The sequence below is a fragment of the Cladosporium halotolerans genome, assembly GCF_011745625.1.
Source record: "Cladosporium halotolerans strain TM138-S3 chromosome Unknown Sca5, whole genome shotgun sequence".
NCBI lineage: Eukaryota > Fungi > Ascomycota > Dothideomycetes > Cladosporiales > Cladosporiaceae > Cladosporium > Cladosporium halotolerans.
This window is the reverse complement of record NW_027191456.1, coordinates 462,402-485,547: the sequence shown is the minus strand read 5'-3', so window position 1 is coordinate 485,547 and position 23,146 is coordinate 462,402. Positions and strand designations below refer to the sequence as shown.

General features: G+C 54.6%; 7 protein-coding genes across 7 annotated transcripts; 5 read left to right on the top strand and 2 right to left on the bottom strand.

The window, feature by feature from the left end:
* The first annotated feature begins 268 nt into the window (after positions 1–268).
* Positions 269–2,381, top strand: WHR41_02068 (uncharacterized protein). Its single transcript, XM_069370674.1, has 2 exons — positions 269–1,405; positions 1,458–2,381. The coding sequence occupies exons 1-2, from the start codon at positions 552–554 to the stop codon at positions 2,233–2,235; spliced, it is 1,632 nt and encodes a 543-aa protein (XP_069232230.1). The 5' UTR covers positions 269–551; the 3' UTR covers positions 2,236–2,381.
* Positions 2,382–2,569: 188 nt separating this feature from the next.
* Positions 2,570–3,628, top strand: WHR41_02067 (uncharacterized protein). Its single transcript, XM_069370673.1, has 8 exons — positions 2,570–2,616; positions 2,674–2,714; positions 2,790–2,802; positions 2,866–2,931; positions 3,011–3,125; positions 3,187–3,252; positions 3,314–3,392; positions 3,450–3,628. Exons 1-8 carry the CDS (start codon positions 2,590–2,592, stop codon positions 3,523–3,525), a joined length of 483 nt encoding a protein of 160 aa, XP_069232340.1. The 5' UTR covers positions 2,570–2,589; the 3' UTR covers positions 3,526–3,628.
* On the bottom strand, positions 3,621–7,895 carry WHR41_02066 (uncharacterized protein; the record flags this gene model as incomplete). Its single annotated transcript, XM_069370672.1, has 1 exon — positions 3,621–7,895. The coding sequence occupies one exon, from the start codon at positions 7,893–7,895 to the stop codon at positions 3,621–3,623; it is 4,275 nt and encodes a 1,424-aa protein (XP_069232339.1).
* Positions 7,896–11,030: 3,135 nt separating this feature from the next.
* Positions 11,031–11,747, top strand: WHR41_02065 (uncharacterized protein). Its single transcript, XM_069370671.1, has 2 exons — positions 11,031–11,576; positions 11,635–11,747. The coding sequence occupies exons 1-2, from the start codon at positions 11,114–11,116 to the stop codon at positions 11,661–11,663; spliced, it is 492 nt and encodes a 163-aa protein (XP_069232237.1). The 5' UTR covers positions 11,031–11,113; the 3' UTR covers positions 11,664–11,747.
* WHR41_02064 (uncharacterized protein) lies at positions 11,726–12,987 on the bottom strand. The gene is made up of 2 exons (XM_069370670.1): positions 12,683–12,987; positions 11,726–12,632 (listed from the first exon to the last, which is right to left on the bottom strand). The coding sequence occupies exons 1-2, from the start codon at positions 12,907–12,909 to the stop codon at positions 11,870–11,872; spliced, it is 990 nt and encodes a 329-aa protein (XP_069232341.1). The 5' UTR covers positions 12,910–12,987; the 3' UTR covers positions 11,726–11,869.
* A 351-nt stretch (positions 12,988–13,338) lies between these two features.
* Positions 13,339–15,438, top strand: WHR41_02063 (uncharacterized protein; the record flags this gene model as incomplete). The annotated part of the gene is made up of 1 exon (XM_069370669.1): positions 13,339–15,438. The coding sequence occupies one exon, from the start codon at positions 13,339–13,341 to the stop codon at positions 15,436–15,438; it is 2,100 nt and encodes a 699-aa protein (XP_069232336.1).
* A 2,759-nt stretch (positions 15,439–18,197) lies between these two features.
* On the top strand, positions 18,198–20,860 carry WHR41_02062 (uncharacterized protein). Its single transcript, XM_069370668.1, has 5 exons — positions 18,198–18,705; positions 18,767–19,366; positions 19,418–19,555; positions 19,608–20,302; positions 20,356–20,860. Exons 2-5 carry the CDS (start codon positions 18,804–18,806, stop codon positions 20,778–20,780), a joined length of 1,821 nt encoding a protein of 606 aa, XP_069232335.1. The 5' UTR covers positions 18,198–18,705; positions 18,767–18,803; the 3' UTR covers positions 20,781–20,860.
* The last annotated feature ends 2,286 nt before the right edge of the window (positions 20,861–23,146 follow it).

Sequence of the window (23,146 nt, the reverse complement as noted above, 5' to 3'; positions counted from 1 at the left end):
GTTCTAGGGAGATGTGCGGTGGTGAGGAATCGGCCAGACCGTCGTGCAAATCTAGCGTCAATGGCGTTCCTCGCCTCCGTCAAACCAACAATGCATATCGCCCGTACAACGACGACATGGTCCTGCCTGAAGCAGACTAAAGGCTTGTCCCGCCACAAGAACGATAAGAGAAACAAGAGAAATGCAACTCTCCCCGCAGGTTGCCGCGCCTTGGCGACTCTGGGCAAAATTCATCACCTGCTATGTTCAGCTAGAAATCCGTCCGACCATACGACTCTGGCCTTGTTATTAGCTACTTGGCAAAAAGCCGCTGATACTACACCGGCGACACGGGGGCATTGTCACGTTATCGCAAGGGACGCCTTCCTTTTCGAGGAACGTTCTTGCCTTTCGCTGCAGACGCAAGTACGTCTCCGACGATCTGCCTTGCTTTAGACCGCTCTGAGACAAGCGAAGTATAAGTACTCTCTCCCTTCTTCGATCGTGTTTCTGGTCCCCAGATTCAGTTTGTGCTGCTCCAATATCGTTTACCCCTAGCTATCAATCGAATCATGAAGGTCGCTGCCGCCATCCTTGCAGCCAGCATTGGCCTTGCATCTGCGGTCGAGCCTCCCAAACCAGGCCACCCAGACAAGCCAAAGCACCCTCAGCCACCTCATCATGGCCCAACCAAGAAGCCTCCCAAGCCTCCTCACTACCCGACGGGCAAGCCCACCAAGACCAAGACTGGCGCATCTTCGACGTCTACCGCAGAGCCTACCGGAATGCCACCAGTCGACTCTCAAGCTCTCCAAGACGCCATTTCAGTAGACGCCTTGAGGGCTAAAGCTCAGCAGCTGGAAGATATCGCCTACGCCACGCCAGACCGTAACCGTGTGATCGGGTCGGGTGGCCACAACAATACCGTAGACTGGCTCGTCGAGAACATCGAGCGCCTCGGCGATTACTGGACCGTCTATAGACAGCCGTTCACCGCCCTGTATAGCAACGTGGAAGGAGACATTACCGTCGATGGATCGACTTTTGAGCCTTCATTCTTCGAGTACTCTCCTGGTGGCACCGTCACCGCTGAGCTCGTTCCCGTGAACAACCTCGGTTGCGAGGCATCCGATTACCCGGCCGAAGTCGAAGGCAATATTGCCTTGATCTCGCGTGGCACCTGCCCATTTGGTCAGAAGTCGGCGCTTGCCGGTGTTGCAGGCGCTTCGGGTGCCATCATCTATAACAATGCTCCCGAGCCGCTCGGGAGTGGCACTCTTGGCCCGCCTCCTCGTCCAGAGGGTGAATACGTTCCCACTCTCGGCGTCTCGCAGGCCAACGCCACTTCCTGGATTGAGCGCATCACTGGAGGCGAGGCCATTGAAGCCACTCTCGACATTGACAGCGATCTGTACAACATCACAGTGTAAGTCTACCCATTTGAGAACGCATTTTGATTTCTTACTGACTTTATGTAGTGAGAACGTGATTGCAGAGACCGTTGGTGGAAGCAAAGACTCCGTCCTTGTCATTGGCGGCCACAGTGACTCGGTCCAAGAAGGACCTGGCATCAACGACGACGGCTCCGGTATTGTTGGCATTTTGGAAGTCGCCGAGCAGTTGACCGGCTACGCTGTCAACAACGCTGTCCGCATTGGCTTCTGGGCCGCCGAGGAATTCGGTCTCCTCGGCAGCTACCATTACACCGAGAACTTGTCCGCCGAAGAGGCCTCCAAGATCCGTCTGTACCTGAACTTTGACATGATTGCCTCGCCCAACTACATCCTCGGCATCTACGATGGTGACGGAAGCGCTTTCAACCAGACTGGTCCCGCTGGCAGCGCCGAGGCTGAGAAGTTCTTCGAGGACTTTTTCGCCGCCAACGATCTAAACTCTGTCCCAACCGACTTCAGTGGCCGCAGTGATTACGCCGGTTTCCTCGACCGCGGTATCGCTTCTGGCGGTCTCTTCACCGGCGCTGAGGTCGTCAAGACCGAAGAGGAGGCCGAGCTGTTCGGCGGCGAGGCTGGAGTGGCTTACGATGTCAACTACCACCAAGTCGGCGACAACATGACCAACCTGGCTTTCGATGCTTTTGAGTGGAATACTAAGGCTATCGCCGCTGCGGTTGCCGAGTACGCCACTAGCTTCGAGAGCTTGGGACCGGCCAACACCACCGTGACTGCCAACAAGAAGAGGAGCGTGCCTCTGCACAAGCACAATCACGAGGGTGGTTGCGGTCGGAAGTCGCAGTAAAGTTGTAGTCGGCCTCTGTCGCGGGTTGTGAACGCGTGGCACGATGAGTATTGTTTGGAGCGTTAGCGTGTATCAATGAGAGGATGTATTTAAATGAGGAACGACAGAACGAAGACATGAGAAGCAAAGATTTTTCGAAGACCTTATCATTTTTTGCTGAGAACAAAGTAATGGGGCCGTGATTACATCGTGTCCATGTCAGCCCGTGTCGATGGATTGTTGTTGATGCCGTCGGCTTTCGAAGTCTGATGCCGAGCTGGCCGTCCCTCTGCCAAGACCATCAACCTCATCTCTCCTACAAGGCTCACCCATCGATGCATACCCGCTTCGATCTAGATTCTTCACAGTAACAAGATGGCAGCTGTGAAATTTGTACGATCGGTAAGTCTACTTTTGATATACTGCGACGAGTCTCAGGATACTGACACATGCGATCAGGTTTGGGAATCCTTTCGAGCCAACTCCGGCCTTGAACCTCGGTACGTTCGACTAACAAGATGCCCGTGTTCATCATCAATGCTAAAAGAAGAAGAGGAATGTTGACACTGCTGCAGACTTCTTGATGGCGTGAGCGATGAGCAAATACCACCGTCTGATGCGTGTGGCTGCTGACAGGAAGTGATGCTCTAGCTGCGTGTAACTGCCGCTCGCCCGGGCACTGTTAACTTCGAGCTAGACATAAAAAAAGAGCACACGGTACTTCATCTTAACACCAAGAAAAAGCAATACCGACTCAGAGAACTGGCGGCTGACTCTCTCATCTCCGCTCAAACAGAATCGTCTCAACATCCTCCATGGCGGTACTCTCGCCTGCATGACAGACTTGGGCGGGTCCCTGGCCGTCGCCTCCCGCGGCCTATTTGCGACGGGTGTGTCCACTGATTTGAGTGGTATGCGCGAGCCATTGGAAACCTTCTGTGGCCCATGATTGTGTCTAACACATATGAATAGTCACCTACCTAGCCTCAGGCGGAAAGATCGGAGACGTGATTCGGGCCGAGGTGACCTGCGACAAATGTCCGTGGACTGAGCTGCTTCTTGCCCTCAATGTATCAATGGCTTACCTTTGTTCTTGTAGTTGGCAAGACGCTTGCCTACACCTCTATCCGCTTTATGAACGAGCAACAAGAGCTCGTGGCGCGTGGCAGCCACACGAAGTAAGAAGCAGCACCTCCACTCGGCGCGCATGAACCACAACTGACCTCGTGACAAAGATTTGTGGCTCTTGCATGGAAAGACCCTCAGAACATCACCGAAGAGCTGTCTCCGAGGCCAGAGAGCTCCAACTAGAAGGCCGAACTTTTCCCGATCTTCGACACGCATGGAGCGGGACCTAAACGTGGTGTACAGATAGTGAGGAATACATATATGAGGGTATCTACGTTTTACATAACCTGCCCATCACCCATCTCGATCTCCCCTTCGCCGTCGACGACTAAGTCCTCCGCCGGAGCTCCGTCGCCGTCCTCGTCTTCATCATCGTCCTCCACCTGGCCTTGGACTTCCTGTTCTGCGGCCGGCAGACCTTGTCCGCTGCGCTTCAAGTCCTCTACCTTCGCTTTCGTCATCTCGTAGACGTACTGTCCGAGGTGTTCCACACCTTGCATTTCCGTAGCGTCAACCTCATCGTCAACCCCGCGAGTAGCAGGGAACATCTCCCCAGGCGCGAGCGCAAGCGTATTCGAGCGAGCAAACAGACCCTCGAAAGCCTGCCTCAGCTCCAAGCTGCTCTCGAAGACCTCCCTGCGGCCGAAAACGTACAAACCTAGCCTCGCACGGGACAGGGCGACAGTGAGCCTGCGCAGGTCGCGCAAGTAGCCGGCGCTCTTGGTTCGCGTCAGAGACAGGATGATATAGTCGTTCTGCTCGCCCTGGTACTTGTCCACCGTGCCGACCCAGCCGGGCATGCCGAACAAGCGGTTGCCCTTGCAGCGATGGCTGAGCACGTCTCTGATCAGCGCCCGCTGGCCCGCGTACGACGCCAGGATGCTGATTTTCGCGGCTGGGTAGCCGAGGAGGCGCATGTACTGGTACAATGCGACGGCGTACTCGGCCTCGCCTAGGTTCTGGATGAAGTGAGGAGAGGGTTCTGTTTCGCCTTGATCCTTGTAATCTGGAACGTCGATGAATTGGAAATCGTAGCGGAGGCCAGCGTTCGCGCGTTGGAAGACTGGGTCGGTAGAGGTGATCGGCAAGTTGGTGAGATGCGGGTAGCGCCATTTGTACAGCGCTGCGATAGATGGACGAGCACGGCCCTGGGCGTCAAGCATGGTGACCGGCACACCGAGGCGGACCAATCGCAGGAAGAGCGACTGCTCTAGGTTGGCGTAAGACTTGAACGCAGCGTTCTGCACGATAGGCGAATTTTGCAGGTGGTCTCCTACCAGTACGATCCGCTTGAGGTTCTTCTCGACGAGCCTGCCGTCTTTGGTGATCGTTGGTTCTTGAAGCGCAAGAGGGATAAAGTTCTCCACTTCAGTCAACTGAGCAGCTTCTTCCATTACCACGTTATCATAGTGGAAGCCCAGAGCTGTTATTTCTTGCCGGCGCATGGCTGCATGTGTTGATGTCATGGCAACGATGCGAGCCTCCTTAACCAGGAGATAGTTGGCTTTGTCTCGTTGATTGTGCAGGATCTCGAAAGGACGGATATCCTCTAGTTCCGCAAAGATTCGGCGAATGTGTCGTTCACAACCACGAGCAACTTCAAGCAGAGTATCGCGGTCAACGTTGGGCGAAAAGAGAGGTTGAGGTGCGTTGGCGAAGAAGTAATGAAAGGGGAAGTTGGCCGCCACATCCTCTGCCGCCTCGGAGCTCTCAATAGCAGCCCAGAAACGCTTCCATAGCGGCTGCACATACACCTCATCAAAATAAGCAGCCGTTTCACAGCTACTGCCATGCGCACCAGGTGCACTGATTGAATCAGCTAGTCTCTGGACGGCAGCCAGATCAATGGCTGCTTTCTCCATAAAGCTCTCAATTCTACCAGCCTTGGAAAAGGATGCTTCGGTCTCGAGTTCTTCTTCGCCATGTCCAAGTCTCAGCAAGTGTCGCTCGTCAATGTCGAGGGCCGTGATCTTTTGAAAGAGTTGGTTCAAAGCTTGATTGGAATGCGCGATCAACAGTGTTCGCTGCTGGGGGAAATTGTGGTAGATGTTGCTGATGATTTGTGTGGCAACATCAGTCTTACCCGTTCCAGGAGGACCGACAACAAGACTCAGACCTGGCTGAGTGCCGGCTGTGACTGCTTCGATCTGAGTTGGCGTGAACCGCACGCCATTAACCTTGGGTGCGTCGGTTGGGTACGGGCCGTTGTTGGGCGGGTCGTATGTAGTGACTTTCAGCGCCTCGACTGCTGGAGCCAAGGTTTCGGGTCCAGCTGGCGTATCGCGCTTTCTGCGCTTGGCGGGCCTTGGTGCAGGGACGGGATCGGTGGTTGATGAGTACTCCAGCACGTAAGGAGGAGGGAAAGAGCCATCCCTGCTGGGGTCTGGTTCGATGGTTTTCCCAGGGAGTGATTCAACTAGATGTTGCCAGTCCACAAAAGTGTCGCGATAATCAACACTTTTCAGCTTGTTCGGCAGTCGCTGGTAGCTGGCAGTCGCTGGGTCGCCGTATCCGAGGAAGACATCCTGAAGCCAATCGGGCAAAGGAACATCTGAGACCGCAAGGTCCTTGATGCTTTCCAGCACGGCCTTGAAGTTGTTCTCCCTTGACCTACGACGCACGACTAAATTGAATCCGTTCATCGCGTCGCCCTTTGATCGTTCTTCATCTTGCTTGTACGCAGAAGAGTCTAGCCGGAGAAGTAATCTTCGTTGCCTTGGGCGGCTGTCATCGTTTCCACGCATGTTCTCCCGGCGCAGCATCTTGCCGTTTTCATCCAGAACACTGATGAGTTCGGCGCACCGGACAGCTTTCAGACCAAGCTTTGCTGCATCTGCTGCAGCGTCCGCAGATGCATGTCCATTGGCCAACGATCGATCATCGGGTTGGACAGCAAGGAGGAAAACAACATCACCCACCCTCAACCCTTCCCATTCCTGCCTCAATCCGGGCTGAAGTCTGCTCACGTCCAAGATCACCTCTGATTTCACTTCTGCAGGAGAGTCTTCGCCAACGTTCGGAGGCAGCGTTTCGATTATGGCCGGTTTGCTGATAGGAATAGCCATTCGCGAAAACCCATCGAATCTCGTGATCCCTGATGCTTGGCTTCTCGGTCGGAGTCGTTTGATCGTATCTTCAATGTGTTTGCGAATCTCGAAAAACGCCTCTGATCTGTAGAGGACGAATGACCGCCAAAGGAAGTCTCCGGCCGTCAGATACTGCAAATTGACTTTCGGGATCGCCAACGGGCTGTTGCCATCATAGCCGTCCGTTCTGATCAAAGCTTTGTCGTAAAGCACCTTCTCTGTCGGCATGGTTGTCATCTTGCGGAGGACATCGGTATAGTATGGCTTGACCTCCAATGCCGAGACGAGCACGTCCAGGAGGAAAGCCCGGTCTTGGACAATTAAAGACTTCTCGGGATATGAAGATCGCAGGCCAAGTTCCTGTAGGATACCAAGTATCTCCGCGTCCGAAAGGACTTCGATGTGACCGAGAAGCTCCTCTCTTTGTGCCAGAAGACCAAAGTTGGCCAGAACCAGGATCTTCAATTTCTCCGGGTGTCGCTGCAATGCAGCCTTCTGCAAGCGCGCAATCCGGGCATTGTTGTCTTCGTCGTGCTCCTGTCTACTGAGCTGACGCCCGCTGTGGTCATCGATCGGGAACGAGGTATAATGTGCCAGCAGCTCAAGCATTTCCCTAAACAGACCACTATCTTCATCCTGATACAGCGGCGACAGACGAGCAGCTGGCAGAGTGTGCAGGTCACGAAGAAGCGTGTTCACATAGCGTCTTGTCGGCAATTGCGACTGAAGGTCGCAGAGAAGTTCCACGAAGCGTTCACAGTAGCGCAGATTGTCCTTTCGCTGATCGCCTGTGGCATTGCCGTATAGAATGTCAAGGAAGTCCAAGATCAAAGTGAAAAGCCAGCTCCTCTCAAAGCGAAGGCGCGCTTGTCCGACCGAATCAGCTTGATCGAACCTTTTCCCAGATGCCCTCCATGCCTTCTGTAACGCATTGCTCTTTGCCAAGATCTTCTCCCTCTCAATTCCAGAGTGCAGGGTGTGCCAGATCGAAATGCCAACCAGAGGAGCACATTCTTTGCGCACGATACCAGAATCGAGCGATTGGAATGCGCCGATGATGAACGAGAGTAGATGTGTTCGCGTCCCGATGGGCAACGAAGTGTCGATGCTCATGTGCAGTACACGCTTGAAAAATGTGGTGAACGCATCTGACCGCTCACCGAAGAGGGTCCAGACCGGCAGGTTCTCTCTTCTCTTGACATTGGCCAGGAGCGCCAGCAGCAGGACGTGCTGGTTCGAGGCGACATCGGTGTATCCAGGCCATAGATAGCGCTCCAGGCATTGCAATTGCTCCAGCAGCAGCAGCTGGTTGTAGGGAAAGCCCGAGGCCTCAAGCTTGTCGTAGAGCTCGTCCTTCACCACGTTCGGGAGGACCTTTGGCGATTTTGCAGCCAGCCAATTCCTGCGCGCTGTCTGGGCGTAGGGATTCTCGTCGCTCGTCAGGTCCGCGACGGTTGGGCGCTGCATCTTCGCGATGGTGTGGCCTGCAGGTCGCCTCTTCCGTCCGTGTCGTCGCTGTCGGGCAACATCCGCTGCCTTGTCGCCCGCTGCGTTGCGCTGGAACCTCAAAAGTTCGCGTCAAGCTCTCGCGGCGCTTTCCCGCGCTGCGCCGACCCCAAACAATGAACGACGCGACACGCGAGCTACACTTGGTATTGGAGATCACGCATCATTCACTTTACAAGGTCACCACTGGATCTTCCTAGTATGCCACCATGAACTATGAAGGGCAGCTTTACGCGGAGCAGCATCGATCGAACTGGACGAGGACACGGAACACCAGCCGCGCCAGCCAGGGACCTGGGACCGAGGCCGATAGTATGCACAAGGTGCAGGCGCACGACGACGAGAGCTCAGCTTCTGGATCTGGTGTCGCGGACTTGAATAGCCTGGAGAATGGGACGGACACGCTCGGACGACAGATCATGCAATACGAGCGCGACTCGAGGCGCATCAGGAATGCGACTCGTGGAGACCAGCAACCTCTGTTGAAAACACGAACGAGACCGCGCGTCACCGAGCTAATTGCTCGCCGCGAGCGAGAGGAGGGACTTGTCACAGGCAAGCAACACGGACGCACTGGTAGCACGGGAAGCAACGAACGAGGACAGCCCTCCACCATGGCTCGGGACTGGGGTGTACATGCAAAACCGCACAGAGGATGGATGAATAGGATTCGTGAGCCCTCTGAGGCGGATGTCCAACTTCCTGGAGACCGCATGGAGCCCCGCGTGTCTGGTGTGGATGATGTTGTCGTCAAGACACAAAGACTCTCCGAGGAAAGAGACGATTTCTGGAGGCAGGAAGACGAGCGGTTACCTTTGATGGAGAGTACACCTCCCTCAATGAAGCGCCCTCGCCCAAACTCGCAGCCAGTATCGCGGCGCGACGCCAATTCAACCATCAAACAGATCATCGAGAGCGAGGATCAAGAGTTTAGCGAACTTTCCCTCCTAGCTTCGACACCTGCCGCTGCCAGGCCGGCGAGGGTCGGCAGAGGCTTTGACCAGCGTCATGATTCTTCTTTGCATCGCCGACCGCGAAGCGCTTGGCTTTCGGAGCGATCAACGAATCGGGCGACTGAATTTGAGAAAAATGAACGGAAGCTCACCACTTCCGAAGACGAGCCAATTTATTCGCAGAAGGAGAATATCCCCCGGCCTGCCAGCACATCCAATGTTTCGGACCGTCCAATTCGCAGGAGGGCATGGAGTCGTAACAACGGGAAGTTAGCCGCGGACGACAACGTCAGTAGCCACCCGAATGAGCGAGAAGGGGGCGATGTTTCAGAGAGGACCTCTGGCGCTGTTGAATTTCAGCAGAAAAAACGACCAAGCCAGGCAAACAACGGATCTTTGGGCCTTTTGAATAGACTCGCCGTCAGTCTGTCGCCAAGCCCCGGGAAACCGTCCTTGGAGGCATCGCATGCCAAAACAGAGCAAGTTGAGCCTCAAGTTCAATCTAAAGAAAGGCGAGAAACAGCATCGTCACATGTATATGGAGACAGATCGTCAAGGCGGGCATCCAGTCGGACTTTCGAAAGCACTGAAGAAGACGCGCCAAAAGAGGAGAAAGCTGTAGTTGGGGACACGCGTACCTCAGGTCAGAGGTCGTCCAAGGATAACCGGCCACTGCTACGAACCTCTGACTCTGCTGTAGTACGTGCTTTTGGAACATCGGCACGTGAACGTGAGCCAACTGGAGAGCGCGAAACCAATCGGACCGAGGACATACTGAAGAAGTTGTATGATGGTACCATCCGTCCTCAATCCGCGCTTGAGGACATATTGAGAGAGGCAAAAAGGGATCCTGACGGCCCTTTTGGCGATGGCACGATACAATCTTTGGAGGGGATTGTGTTTCCGAACGTCGATGTCAGTGACAACACCTTGACTCTCGATGCCAGCGCCACCAAAGAGAGCGACGCTATTGATGACCTTGGAATCGATCAGCTCACACAGGCAGAGAGACAAAGGCGCCAGGAAGACCTTGCCATAGAAGGCCTTGCCAAGCACCTGCGCTCTGCTTATGAGAGCATCAAAGACGCAGAGCGCGGCATTGGAAAGCTGGAGAATAAGGTAGAAACCTCTACTCACCCCGAAGTGCCCAAGCCAGTCGCCATGCCTTCGAAACCCAGAGACTTCGTCAATCTCGACCAAAATTGGCGAACGGTATGCGACCATTGCGGAGGTTGTTATCAAAGCGTTTGGGCTGGCCTCTGGACCGAGTTCCGAAGCAACTTCTATGTCTACGACAAGAAAGCTCGCTATGGTATACGTTTGACCTGGCTGGGGCTTCTCGTCATGCTCTGGTTCGTCTGGCATATTGTAGAAAACCTGCTTTGCTTTCAATACTGCCATCCGATGTACGCAGACACCATGGAAGGCTACGGCGTCGACCCCGACGCTCCAAGATACCCTTTTGTGATACCAACGATGCTGTTTCGACCTTTGCGACCAATCTGGAAGCCCATCCTACAGTCGCTGCAACAATCCTACACGGCAGCATTTCACATGGTGTTTGGCGAGCCTCCCAAGCCAAAACAGCCACGGTTCATGGACCCGGACTTCAAGTTTACACCAGAAATGATCAGGTGGGACGCTGTGGGGCCCTTGCAAAGAAGAGCAAAATCCTGGGATTCAGGATGGCCAGTCAAGGCGGCTACCACTGCCGCTGCTGCAGCTGCCAGAGTGACAAGCAGCTTTGTAGACGCTGTTGATGAGATGGGCTTTATGACCGACGACGAGTTCTTGTGATCCTGTGAAATAGAACTTCATTGATCTTGAATTTGGACTAGCGATTGTGTTTGCTTTTTGTTTTTGTTAGCTTGAATTGCACGATAACCCATATAGCGCTTCGCATTTGACGAACTCAATCAATCTCTATTTTTAAAATGCAACGCCAGATTCGTCCCTGGAGGTCTAGATCACGCAATGTTCACCGAAACCAATGGTCCCGTCTGTCGTTCAAGTTTCGGTTCATCTGAATTGATCGGCACTGCGTCATGAGCGAGCGCAAGCCTCGATGACATCGACCATTCGTCACCGATCTAGAGCTTGAGCTCCAATTGATCCTGTCAACCTCGAAAGCAAACACTTCTATTGCTTCGGATAATATTCTAAATAATACCCTTTCTGACTCTTTTCAGACACACACACACACGTCAGATCATCCTCATATCAACCATGCCTTTCCTTAGAGTGAACTCTCTCCGCCAGTTCCAGGCCATTGGAGCACCCGCTCTCCGTACCCAGCGCGCAGCGTTCTCCATCCTCCCTCGCGCCCAGGCAACATCAGACTACGGCTCAGGCAAGGGCGATCCCAAGGGAGAGAACCCCAACCAGCAAGGCCCCAACCCCTCTGCCGACAAGGAGCACCCCGGCCCGCCGCCACCCAAGGAGGGCCAGGGCAGTGGCAGCACTCCGACAAAAGGCGGCTCTCAGTCCTCCAACTCCGGACAGCAGTCGAAAGGTACGCAAAACGACGCCAAGCCAAAGATCTTGAGCACGAACCCGCCCACGGAGGAGAACGCGCCTCAGGACGTGCGCGAGCACAACGAGCAGATGGATCAGAGGGCTGAGAAAGCGAGCAATAAGGTCAGCAATGAAGATGCGAAGAAGGACAAGGTGTCGAAGGATTTCTGGAAGGGTGAGTACCATCAGAATCAATCTTCAACAATAGGGCCCGTTTTACTGACTAAGTACAGGCACCGGCGGTGCGGATAACAACCCTTGACCCATCCAAGATTTCCCCCTGGTTTGATAACTAGTTTGTAATTTTACTGTCACGAATGCAAATTGGAAAGCATAACCTTTTGAATTGTATTGCAACCAGAAGTCATTCATGCACCGATCTGTATCATTGAAATCATTGCTCAATACCATGGGTTACCAGTAACCGCTAGGCTTGAGCGGGCACTCCGTGTGCTTCACGGAGCAAGATCACCATCCCATTTCTGCCATGGCCTCTTCGTCATCCGCAAAGTTTGGTTCATCTTCACGGTGCTTGCCAGCATCTAGTGTACTGGACCTATCGGGATGCACATGATCTTGTTTGTGCTCTTTTGCGAGAAGCACATTGAGTTCATCTCCGTCGTCTTCGTCGTCTTCAAATGGCCCCTTCCGTTTCGCCGACTGAGATGTACTCGGTTGTGCTGGAGGAGCTGCATCGTCGTTGAGCAACGCGTCCAGCTCGTCCTCGTCTGGCCCATCGTCATCGACACGAACGGCTCCTTGTCGCGTGCCTGATGCAGTTTCCTTCCGTTCTCTGTTTGGAGGGGTCGGCTCTTCCCCAAGAAGAGCATCAAGCTCATCGTCATCTGGGGCGTCCGCACCCTTGTTTTGCTGTCGCGCATTATCGTTCGAAGCAGCAGGCTGCTGTGGAAATATATCATCGCGCTCCGCGGCCGCTTGTGTAGTTGGGTCTGCCAGACGCCTCTCAGCATCCTCGTCTTCCCGCCGCCTGTAGCTCTTGGACTCATCGATCCATGCTCTTCTTGACACTTGCATGCGCCTGGTGTGCCCAACCTTTTCCACCATTGTTAAGGCGTCGCGAAATTTCGCTTTGGGGTACAGCTCGTCGAGCCATAGCTGGTATAGCTCAAGCATCCGCTGCATGTCTGAGAATTCATGGCCTTTGCCTTTGAGCCTAAGTCTATCCCTCGCGACGCGGCGGAGTTTGGGTATACCTGCGGTGGACAGAAGTCTTGATCTGGTCAGTCGCTGTCCTGACAAAAAGAGGCCTGGGATACCCACCGGTCCTCATCGAGCTTGGGATTGGGCTTCCTCTTCTTCGTCACTTTCACCTCCTCATCGATATCCTTCTCATCTTGCGGGGCATTGATCGTATTGGCGTTGTCACCATTAGTGTCAGGTAGATCTTTCCAGAAATCCTCGACCGCTCCGTCGAAGTCTAGTAGATTGTCGAGATCATCTTGGCCTCCAGCACCGTTTTCACGAAGAGGAGATGTTGCAGAAGGCATTGTCGCTATGTCGCTATTGGCAAAAGGCTTGTGTCAATGACCACTCCGCTGAGCGCTTCTTGCTCCGATTGCGCGCGTGGGGGAGACGCGACGTGAGCACGCGACTTCGACCAATCGCGACTTCCGCTTCGGCCCGCAGGGACAGGCCACTTTAAAGTTCACTTCCTTCGTGGATTGTTCAGTGCATACACGCCACGGTCACTGCCAGGCCATAAACGCACTAACGAGGAAAATTTACTACACAATCACTCAGCTATTTCCGATCGGGCGGATTGAGAACGGTTGTCACCCTTGGAAATCTACGTCAACATTTCGGATACGGTGCCGGCGGAACCGTCTCTCCGCGTCCCATAGCGCAACAATTACCTTCACCAGGGAGTCAAGCACCGCCCGTCATCGCTTCCATCGACCCAGATACGCCTCTTCACAATGGCGGTGACTTCAGTAGCGGAGCTTTCATCCGTTGCGAGCATCACGAACAGACTGCAAGCATTGCTCAAACAGGCAGACACCCTCAAGCAAACTGCCAGCGTAGAGCCAGCTTTGCCAACCGCTGAGCTGACCGACGGCGTGGATTCCCTGGATGCAGATTTGGACGCCACCTACATTTCCGATCAAGCTTATCGGTTTGCGTCGGTGGAAACTGCAGCCCGGGAGCTATTCTATTCTATCCTTGGCCGAAAAGACATTGAAGATCCCGGATTTGTGGAAGTATGGAATCTACTCGATATTCTATTACTTTGTGGTGACAGAGGCAAATGTACTCCAGAACTGGTCTGCTGGCTCATTGAGGAACTACTCGACAGCCAGACTACTCATGGATGCCGGACAGTCTTTGACTATCTTGAGTCTCGGAGAGAACGTCTTGCGCGGAAGGACTTTCACAAGAAGAACCTGGTCTTTTTACGATCATGTAACGAGCTTCTGAGGCGTCTCAGCAAAGCTGAGGACGCCATCTTTTGTGGCCGTGTTTTCTTCTTCTTGTTCCAGACGTTCCCCTTGGGCGATAAGTCTTCAGTGAATCTGAGGGGTGAATTCCACGTGGAGAACTCTACAAAGTTCGACCTTGCCGAGCAACCGGACACCAATGGCGAAGGCATGGATGTAGACCAAGACGGTACGAAAACCGAAGCGAGCACACCAAAACCAGCGGCTACTGCGGAAACAACGCCTCAGCCGCCTAGCAAGCCCGGCAGCAAAGCCATTCCTATCAAAGCTCTGAAAAAGACCGTCGAAGAAGAGGTCTTGGACAACAGCACCCTCTACCCAATCTTCTGGCGTTTACAGCAGGACTTTTCCGACCCAACACGGTTGTTTGCTGCCGGCAATTTCCAGTCATTCAAAAGAGGCCTTGCCGCGACTTTACTTAAATTCAAAAAGACACCCACCGTTGTGCAAACCAGGTCTTCCGAAAGCCATCACCGAGGCACTAAGCGAAAGCTAGAAGGAGAAGACATTGCTGTGGACAACAAAGATCAGTTCGCGGACAATTACAATCCGAAATACTTGACCAGCCGCGAACTCTTCGATCTCGAACTCAGCGACCTTGCATTTCAGCGACACATTCTCGTACAAGCATTGATCCTAATCCACTTCCTTCTGTCACTCACGGAGCAGTCGAAAAAGAAACTTGCATCATTAGACGCGGTCAATAAGTCTATGCTCTACTCATTCACCCTGAACGAGGAAGATACAAAATGGGCCGTGTCAACGCGTCAGACCATAAAGCAAAGCTTGCAGTCCACAGCAGACGGCAGATTCTACGATCGAATGGTTGAGACTGTCCTGGCACGCGACAAAAACTGGGTTAGGTGGAAGGTCGAGAGCTGTCCTTCGATCGTGCGGGACGCCGTGTCAACTGAGCAAGAGCTGGAAGCGCGTTCAGGTGCGCGCGGATACACCCGGGTCCGCAAGCTGCCGGACAAGCCCATGGGCGCGATGGACTGCTCGTTTCTTGCGGAAGGCCAAGACGGTGGCTTAGAGGCTCTCACAGAACCCGTTCGATACGATGCACCGGCCATGGAGGAGCTATTGAGGGGTGTCGAAACGGACAAGCTCGATCTCGAAATGGCTATGGACGATGCGGAAACGACAAAGCTCACCAATATGGTTGACAACAAATCGTGGCGCGTTGTGAGAGATGCAAGGGTGCATCGGTTGGGCTTGTTGGAGAAGTTCGAGCCGGGCAAACCGCTGGAAGAGGGGTTCAGAGCACCGGACAAGCCCGAAACAAGCGGCGAGGCCGAGGAGGCGAAAGAAGATGACACGAAAGATGCAAGCCTCACAGAAGAGAAAGAGGATGTCACGAAAAATGAGAGCCAGGCAGAAGAGAAAGAAGATGTAACCTCTGAGGTAGAGGCAAGTGAAGAAGTCATAAACGAGCAGAAGAGCACAGAAGATCAACCATCCGCTGATGGCATTGGCGAAAGTACCGACGAAGTGAAGGCACCAACGCCGCCGAAAGAGGAGCCGGAAGAGGAGCCGGCGATTGACAAAGTGCAGACGGAACAGTCCGTAGGAGCAGAGTAAAAGTTAATATGTATCGAAAGTAGGAGGTTTGCGCCCAACAGATGCGCTGGCCGTCTTGTAACAAGCAGAAGGATTTTGATGCTTTCAGTTTTTCAATCGGCGCATTGTGTTGAAGAGTCTCTTTCATCTCGCAACATGCTTGCCCGCCCTATACTTCAAGTCCCGAGGACGATCATCGAAATTGTTGTCTCATCTGCCGATCGAATACGATGGAATATGGATTCTGCGTTACGAAAGTCGCAAGGTCTGCGAGTCATGCACTAATAGGAGAGATGTAGGGCTGTAGTTGCAACATACTAGAATCCACTTTACACAAAGACTCTTGCATGTCATTACCGACCTCGAAAATCTAGAACCTCGCGCGGGACTTGGGGGACGATCATGCAACCATGCAATGGTGACCTCTGCGGGTGCCTCGAGCCCACATCCCACCAGGAAACCTCACTTTCGGTCGTGAGGTTAGGTGCGCATAGACCCGCGGCGAGCACGTTGCCGAACCAAGTATGTATTCTCACGGCGCTCTAAACCAACCTTGCCACTCACAAACGTGTTTGTGATGCAGCTCTTTCAGCTGGCTCGGCCTGCCCATCCGATGGGATGTTTCCGGCTGACGGGCGTTACACGCAATCTGGTAAAAGTCGACGACGGCGTCTGTGGCACCCGTCGAGCCGTGCGGGTGACGGCGGCCATGCATCCCTGCAGTTCCACCTCGTGGCATTTCAGCCGACATGGGTCCCACCCGCTCTGCCAACGGCTGGTCCTCGCAAGACCATGAACTTCAATCTCTGGGCCGTGATGTGCTTGTTCATGATCTTCAAGGCGCATCGTTAGCATTCCAGATACTCAACTTGGTGCAGTTGACGCCATGGCTGCTTTCGGCTACGTCCCACGGTCGGGGTGTCAGTGTGGAGAATTAAGGATCACGGGCGCGATCATGGGCGCCAAAGGCGCCGTTTCAACTCTGTAAGCGACGTCGGAACAACCCTGGACATCTCAAACAACCGTTTTCACCACGAACAGCACCTCCAATTTCCGGTGCCATGCTACAGCTGCAAAGAACGGCATGTTGTCGCCATGACAGGTGTGCCTCATTAGTGGATACTGTATCTTCGAGCCGCACTTCGGCCAGCAAAGTCTACATCCTTACCGCGCGAAGCTCAGCAGCGCTGTCCCTGCGTGCAAACATGGCAATAATCTGCGCGGTTGTGCCACTATCGCAACTCTTGCCCAGTGTGCAACGGTCGATGCGAACAAGGCACGTGGCGGCCATCTGCCGCCCTTGCCCGCCGACGCCGATCGCCAGCGTGACGACTCACGAGACTTGACTTCAGCAGAGATGCAGCTACATGTGCTGATCTCAAGCCGATCTTCAACCTTGTATCACCTCCAGGGACACAATGGGCCACGCAGACTTCATTAAGTACAGGATGCAATCCTCCCTTCGAGCAGTAAATGTCCGATGCACGAGCCGTGCAACCTCGAGTGCAGGCTCCAAGCCTTCTCCACCAGCGAGCCAGCTCAGCCCGCAAGACAGACACCCACTCGCCATCATGCTGCAGCGCAGCAGACCACAGTAGCCAGAAACGGCACGGTCCGTAGGGTTCCCATCGATCTTAAACGCCCTAGATCTGGCCACATGCCCCAAAAGCTCCGACAATGCGCTTGGACTTGTTTTGGGATGCCTCACGGCATTTACCCTGACCGCGTCCGGGGGAGGGATCCGCCTCTCGGTGATGAGCTCACGACCCAGCCCGGACGCCATTGCTTCTCCGCCGCCGTTGCTCGAGAATGCCACGCGAAATTGTAGAAGCCCCCGCCCAAAGCATCAGCACTTGCCGTCGAACCTCGCTTGGGCGGTGTGAGGCGAACCCCAGCATGCCCTTTTTCGCTCCATGCCCGTGAGCGATGGCGACCGAGCGCGTCCTCATTTGCTGACCAGCTGCGTGTGTTATTGCGACGAGGGTCTCCAGCCGCCGTTATCTGCAGGAGGCTGCGGGCCACAGGTACACAGGCACCCACAGCCCACGCTCCTAGTCCCCGCAGAAGTCCCCTGGCGAGGACGGCAGCATCCTGATGGGCGGCCGGGCATCAACGGCTATCTCTGCAGCCAACCACACGAGGTGAATGTGCGCAGTGGCAGGGTACATTGGTCCCGGCCCCATCGGGGTCTAATGCATGTCTAGCCTTGTGTGAAGGACCTAACCCACTCGGTGTGCCTCCATGCCTCCACTGTCGTCGACTTCGATTGTCAAAGATCGTCTCGGCCCAAGGACGGCCTGGTGCATTTACCTCCACCCACGGTAGAAGTATCTGTTCCGGTGATTGTTCTTGCTCCTCTACTTCTCAGGGCTGCCATATACCTGACCACTCCGTGATTCGACGGCCGGATAATCTTACTCGGTCAATCATTTTGCCCGCCTCCCGTACTCTCGCCCCGAGCCAAATCGATTCTAGGGTTTCCTCGGAGTCACGGGGTTCCCAGTACGATCGAGCAGATCCCTCGAACCAACTCCAGGGAGACGAACCACTCCCACTGCAGGCGACACTAAGATCAGTCACTGCCAGCGGTTCGACAGCCAAGATCGAATCACTTTTTCATCGTGTCGTCGCCTCGGACTCGTGGCACTTTCTTTCACACGGCACAGCGCTCGATACGCCTGGTGTACCCCACCAATCCCAGTCTAGGCGCCCGGCTACACATATTGCAGGCCCGCAATCAAGGAACTGTCGGTCAGGGATTGTCTTTGCGCAATCGTAACGCTTTGACTGTCGACGAATCGATATATTGCGCGCAATTTCACGACCTGGGCCTTTCCCAAGCATTGGCTAGAAGTCAAGGAGCCTCCCATTTACCGGATCTTCAGGCCTCTAATCTAGCTGGCCTCGCTTCCTGGACCGGATTCCATCTACACGAAGCACCCGCATTCCGACAGAGCGTCTAAGGCGCTGCGCTGCCAACTCCTGGGAGATCGTCAGGCACGGCCGGCTCGTTCCCGGACACTTTGGGTCGTTGGAAGGCGTCGCCATTCTCATTGAACTCGACAGACCGCACTCTTCGCTTTTGCGAACGACGAGACACTCCTTCCAAACGGGCGCTTTCACGCTGTGCATCTGCCATCGCGGCTGCTGGTCTCCGCGGGCTTTGTACGATAAAGCGTGGGTGAATTGGGCTTTCTTGTGTGGAACTGGGATTTTACCGCGTGGAGTTTGGGTTTGAGAGCGACTACTATTGTCGAGACGAGGGCACGAGTTCCCGCAAGGCTGAAGGTCGGGCAGCCTACTAGCACGTCGAGCCCTTAGTCTGGCACCGCAACTAACAGGCGTATAGCTATAGCACCATTCATTTGATCTCCTCGAGTCCGCCAATGCTTACCGAGAGACCCACCGCGCCTTTGTCGCCGCCTACCTCACCACGAATGTCGGACACGCCTGCGAAGGCGACCGATCACCACTGGCAACCTTCAACATACCTTTCTACGTCGGCCGAGGCGTCTAGAGAAGACGATTCTCTGCAATACGAGCGGTCCTCTCAAGCCCAAGATCATGTAGTTGACCAAGGGCGACCGCAACTACGCTCCTACAAAAGCTTTCCTTACTCGCTCGGCCCCTCGAGCCGTCTCTCGCACGATGCCCCGGAAACCGTGGAGGGTGTGCAAAGGAACTCGAACAACGGTCAACGACTTGTTGCGCAAGGCCCCCAGCCAACGGGTACTTCGGATCTCCCACCAGCAACCTTTGGTGGCTCGGCACCGACAAGTCCCAGCGGTCGACTAACACCGCGCTCCGGAGAGAATGCGCAGCATGACGAGCAAATGTTGGACGACGACGATGCCGATATTGGACCTGAAGATGCCGACGATAGCACGGAGAACCCGAACATGACTGCAGCGGAGCGAAGAGCACACAAGCGCAAGATGAAGCGTTTTAGGTAAGAACGATCTAAGAAGGATCGAAGCTTACAGTAGCTGACTCCTGCAAGATTGACGCATAACCAAACACGGTTCTTGATGAGCGAATTTGCACGACAGGCGCATCCAGATGCAGCGCATCGCGAGCGATTGTCTCGAGAGATACCTGGGCTGAGCCCACGGCAGGTCCAGGTGTGGTTTCAGAACCGGTAAGCGTACCCGCAGTCTTACATTCGTTGATGTGTGCTAACTCGTCTCAAGCCGGGCCAAAATGAAGCGGATGTCCACGGACGATCGTGCCAGTATGATGCGATCACGAGCGCTTCCGGAGAATTTCGATATGACCCAAGCTTTGCATTCCCCCTTTGGCGCATCGACACCGAATGTAGGCACTCCAATGCCATCTCCTGGAGCCTATTCGCACTTTGGAACCGACAACGGCATGATTCGACCCCTGACTTTGGACACACTGAGACGAGTCCCCGATTACGAACACTACAGCCAACAATATACAAGTCCGACAGCAATGAGCTCGGGTGTAGGCGCTTACGGATACACACCACCCCAATCTGCAACAGAGACGGTGTCTCCTGGCTCTGCAGCCGGTGACTACACTGCTTTCGGTCTTCACGCACGGCAGCAGCAGGAAAGCCCCCGGCGCCCTCCTTATGGTTTCGGCATGGCACATGGCAGTTCTTTGTACGGCCCACCTTCACACCTTTCGCGACTGCATATGCATGATCGGTTGTCCAGACCTATTGGCGAAACAGTTTCATCTCCTCTGCGCACGAGCATGTCCTACTCTTCTCTGGGATCTGGCTCGCTTTCTCAAGCGCAGACAAGTGTCAGGGCCTCTTCTTTCTCGGAGCATTCTACCGCAAATGATAGGCCGCAAGTCAGGAATCTGATGAACCCGCCCACTTCTGGCAGTGGACCTTACGGGTTGGGCTTTACCTGTAAGTCATCCATGCAATTTTCTTGCTGAAGAATTGGCATTGACATTCAGTAGACTCTGGTCAAGTCCCAAGCTATCAAGGCGTGGAGCAAGGTCAACAGCAGCCTTCGATATCACAGAGCGGTGCAAGCTCACAGTACGAGGCTCTGCAGCCCTATCGACGAGACAGCGCCCAAGTTGGCGGTCTTGCGGGCTCGTCGTACCCTCAATATCAGCCTTCAGCTTTCGCAACATCGCAAATGCCGCAATACTCTGGATACAACTCGTCGTTCACCCAGTCGCCGGCTTTCACGAGCTCGTACCACTCGCAGCAACAACATGACATCCAACAACCGGGCCAGGCGCAACCGCAGCACCAACCCCACGCAGCATATGCGCCGATGCACGGTCTACCGGATCAGTACGTCGCAAACGATGCTCCATCGCAGGACGAAACCGACAACAGTGACGGTGGAGTACCCTTGCCCCGAGCGTACTAGCGCCGGGATCTTGAAACGACGAGGCGACGTCCACACGCCGAACCGACGCAGGGGAACCTTTGCATCAGAAGGCGCACCGAATCGCTTGCGCACCTCGAGGCACGAACTGGGCGGAGATTGCGCCTTCGATGCATGTGCAGTCGCGTGGACCGTCGAACACTCCATGAACAGCGCACTGTCTGGATGCAGCGACATCGCCGCACGGCCAGACTTGCAGCGGAGGCAGCATCAATGCTCTGCTCAAGGTTCTGCCTTCGCTTGCGCGCACGACTCGGTCGTCCGCGCAGACCTACACTTGGCCAAACCTGATCTCTGATCTCCCTTCTCTTCTCTTACTTTCTGGCCGCAGCCGCAATCGCTCAAGCAGCAGCGATTGTTGGATTCACCGCACAAGATTCATTCCATTGCCCTTTTTGTTTGTCCATCTTCATTTTTTCTCTTGACCATTCTGCTGTGCAGGCCATACACATGCACCCTGCCTGATACAAGGCTGGCAAATGCAGGCGTGCGAAATACCCGAGGTTTCCTTCTCTTCTCTTCACTTCGCTTCTTTCAGTTCTCTTCAGCAAGCGTCTTTTTCTCTCCCCCTATTGTTTTCTCTTTGACATTGTACTCATAGGCAGGGCTCGACTGCGTTTTTGCAAGATAGGCTGGACATCCAAGATCTGTAATTACGCGACATCCTCTGTTATTCATCTCGGCCGCTGCGTCGGCTGGATCGGTTCCCTTGTCACGACGTTCACTTCTCCAAAACTCGCTCGTCTAATGCGCATCACCGCCACCGAAATCCACCTCACAGCTATCCCAAACCCTCTCAGCACCCTCACTTCACGCCAAAACAACTTCTCCAAAAAATCCCACCCTCTCCCAAACTCCGCCCAGCCATCGCCCGCAAATCCAGGGTCCCTCGCGCGCCAAAGCCAACACCGCATGGCGTCCATGTGCCAACGGGCGCTGCCACCGCTCATCAGCCCAAGCAGGGGCCCTCCGAGCGTTAGCTTGGGCTTCCAGCAGTCCCGAGTCCTCGCGCAAAACGCCCCATGAATCGCGCCCGCGTCCCTGACACAAGCGCGTGCGGGCGTGCGCGTTCGGCCGCGTTTTCGCGAAACGCGCAACGGTTTTCTCTGCCCTGCCGAGATTATTGGGAACTTTTTCTTGTGTTGTTTCGGGATGGCTGGGATGGGACGGTGCGACACGCGGCTGCGGGAGGGGGAGGGGAGGGTGAGACTGCTGGGCTGGGTTCGGGGCGGTTGGTCCGGGGGGAGGGTTGCTGGGATGGGCGGGTTTGTTGCTTAAGGTGCGATTGATGGGATTCAGGTAGGGCGGTAGGAGGAGTGTTCGAGAAGGGTTTACGAGGTGAGGGCTGGTGTTGGGTCGTGGCTGTGTTTGGCCTTCTTTTTTCTACTTTGTTTGTAAGGTATGTATCGAAGGCTTTGATCACTCGCATTCTCTGCCAATTTTATAACGTTTGCATGTTATACAGAGAGTCTTAATGACCTTCATGTTCAAGAAAAGGGTTGATAATCGAAAGGCAGACGGAGTGGATACTAGGAATTACCTTGTCCATTCTAATGTCGAGCTGGCGCTACTTGGACTACGAAGGCTGGAGAGACTTCGACAATGCTTGTGGAATACAAGCAGGCGACATCAACAATTCAGTGCCGCGAGCAAGACTCATCGTAGCACACATAAGATTCAGTCCACGGCTATTTCCGCAGATATGGGCTTCTGCATACGCATAACGATGTCTTCTCTGTGCAGGCACTGATGTGCATGACTATACGTCTTCCAGTCACTTCCCATTGGAACCACGCAGCCTACCTAGGCTCGAGAGATGGCAAGCCTTCTCCGCATCAGAGTTCAGTCTTCGCATGCTGCACCAGTCATCACATGCGCAAACGCAGCTCGTGACCTTTGCAAAGACGATGATGAGTCTTGCTTCTTGTGACATCCTGTCGTCTCCGCACGGCGGTCCATTCTTGGCCCATGGTTGCACCAATCATGCGTCAGCCCGCAACAGTCATGCACGACGATGCAGCAGTTTGACATGCATCTTTTCGGCAGGTGGCAAGAGAGTTTTGGGGAGCCAGCACGAGATGCCGGACGAAGGGACTCGCCGTGCTCGAGGTGTCGCTAATGGTCGAGTTGAGCGATATTGGTGGGCCTCCTGCCCAGGCGACTGGACTATTGGCAGGAGCCGAGATGGACGGTTGGCTGGACAGAGGCGAGGCAGCAATAAGCTTCGCACAGCGGTTGATGATGTAAGAGGCTATGGGAGGAAAAAGGAGAAGATCGGGCTGCTGCGAACAGCTGCGGGCTGCGGCGTGTGATGGCATGTGATAGGCCTTCCTTGGGCGCGATGCCTC

Bases quoted from the DNA above. Each gene is read 5' to 3' on its own strand.
- WHR41_02068 (XM_069370674.1), top strand. From the start codon at position 552: ATGAAGGTCGCTGCCGCCATCCTTGCAGCCAGCATTGGCCTTGCATCT. The intron at 1,406-1,457 runs GTAAGTCTACCC...GACTTTATGTAG, and splicing joins GATCTGTACAACATCACAGT to TGAGAACGTGATTGCAGAGA.
- WHR41_02067 (XM_069370673.1), top strand. From the start codon at position 2,590: ATGGCAGCTGTGAAATTTGTACGATCG. The intron at 3,126-3,186 runs GTATGCGCGAGC...ACATATGAATAG, and splicing joins TGTGTCCACTGATTTGAGTG to TCACCTACCTAGCCTCAGGC. The intron at 3,393-3,449 runs GTAAGAAGCAGC...CTCGTGACAAAG, and splicing joins GCGCGTGGCAGCCACACGAA to ATTTGTGGCTCTTGCATGGA.
- WHR41_02065 (XM_069370671.1), top strand. From the start codon at position 11,114: ATGCCTTTCCTTAGAGTGAACTCTCTCCGCCAGTTCCAGGCCATTGGA. The intron at 11,577-11,634 runs GTGAGTACCATC...GACTAAGTACAG, and splicing joins GTCGAAGGATTTCTGGAAGG to GCACCGGCGGTGCGGATAAC.
- WHR41_02064 (XM_069370670.1), bottom strand. From the start codon at position 12,909: ATGCCTTCTGCAACATCTCCTCTTCGTGAAAACGGTGCTGGAGGCCAA. The intron at 12,633-12,682 runs GTGGGTATCCCA...GACCAGATCAAG, and splicing joins CCCAAGCTCGATGAGGACCG to ACTTCTGTCCACCGCAGGTA.
- WHR41_02062 (XM_069370668.1), top strand. From the start codon at position 18,804: ATGCTTACCGAGAGACCCACCGCGCCTTTGTCGCCGCCTACCTCACCA. The intron at 19,367-19,417 runs GTAAGAACGATC...GACTCCTGCAAG, and splicing joins CGCAAGATGAAGCGTTTTAG to ATTGACGCATAACCAAACAC. The intron at 20,303-20,355 runs GTAAGTCATCCA...GACATTCAGTAG, and splicing joins TTACGGGTTGGGCTTTACCT to ACTCTGGTCAAGTCCCAAGC.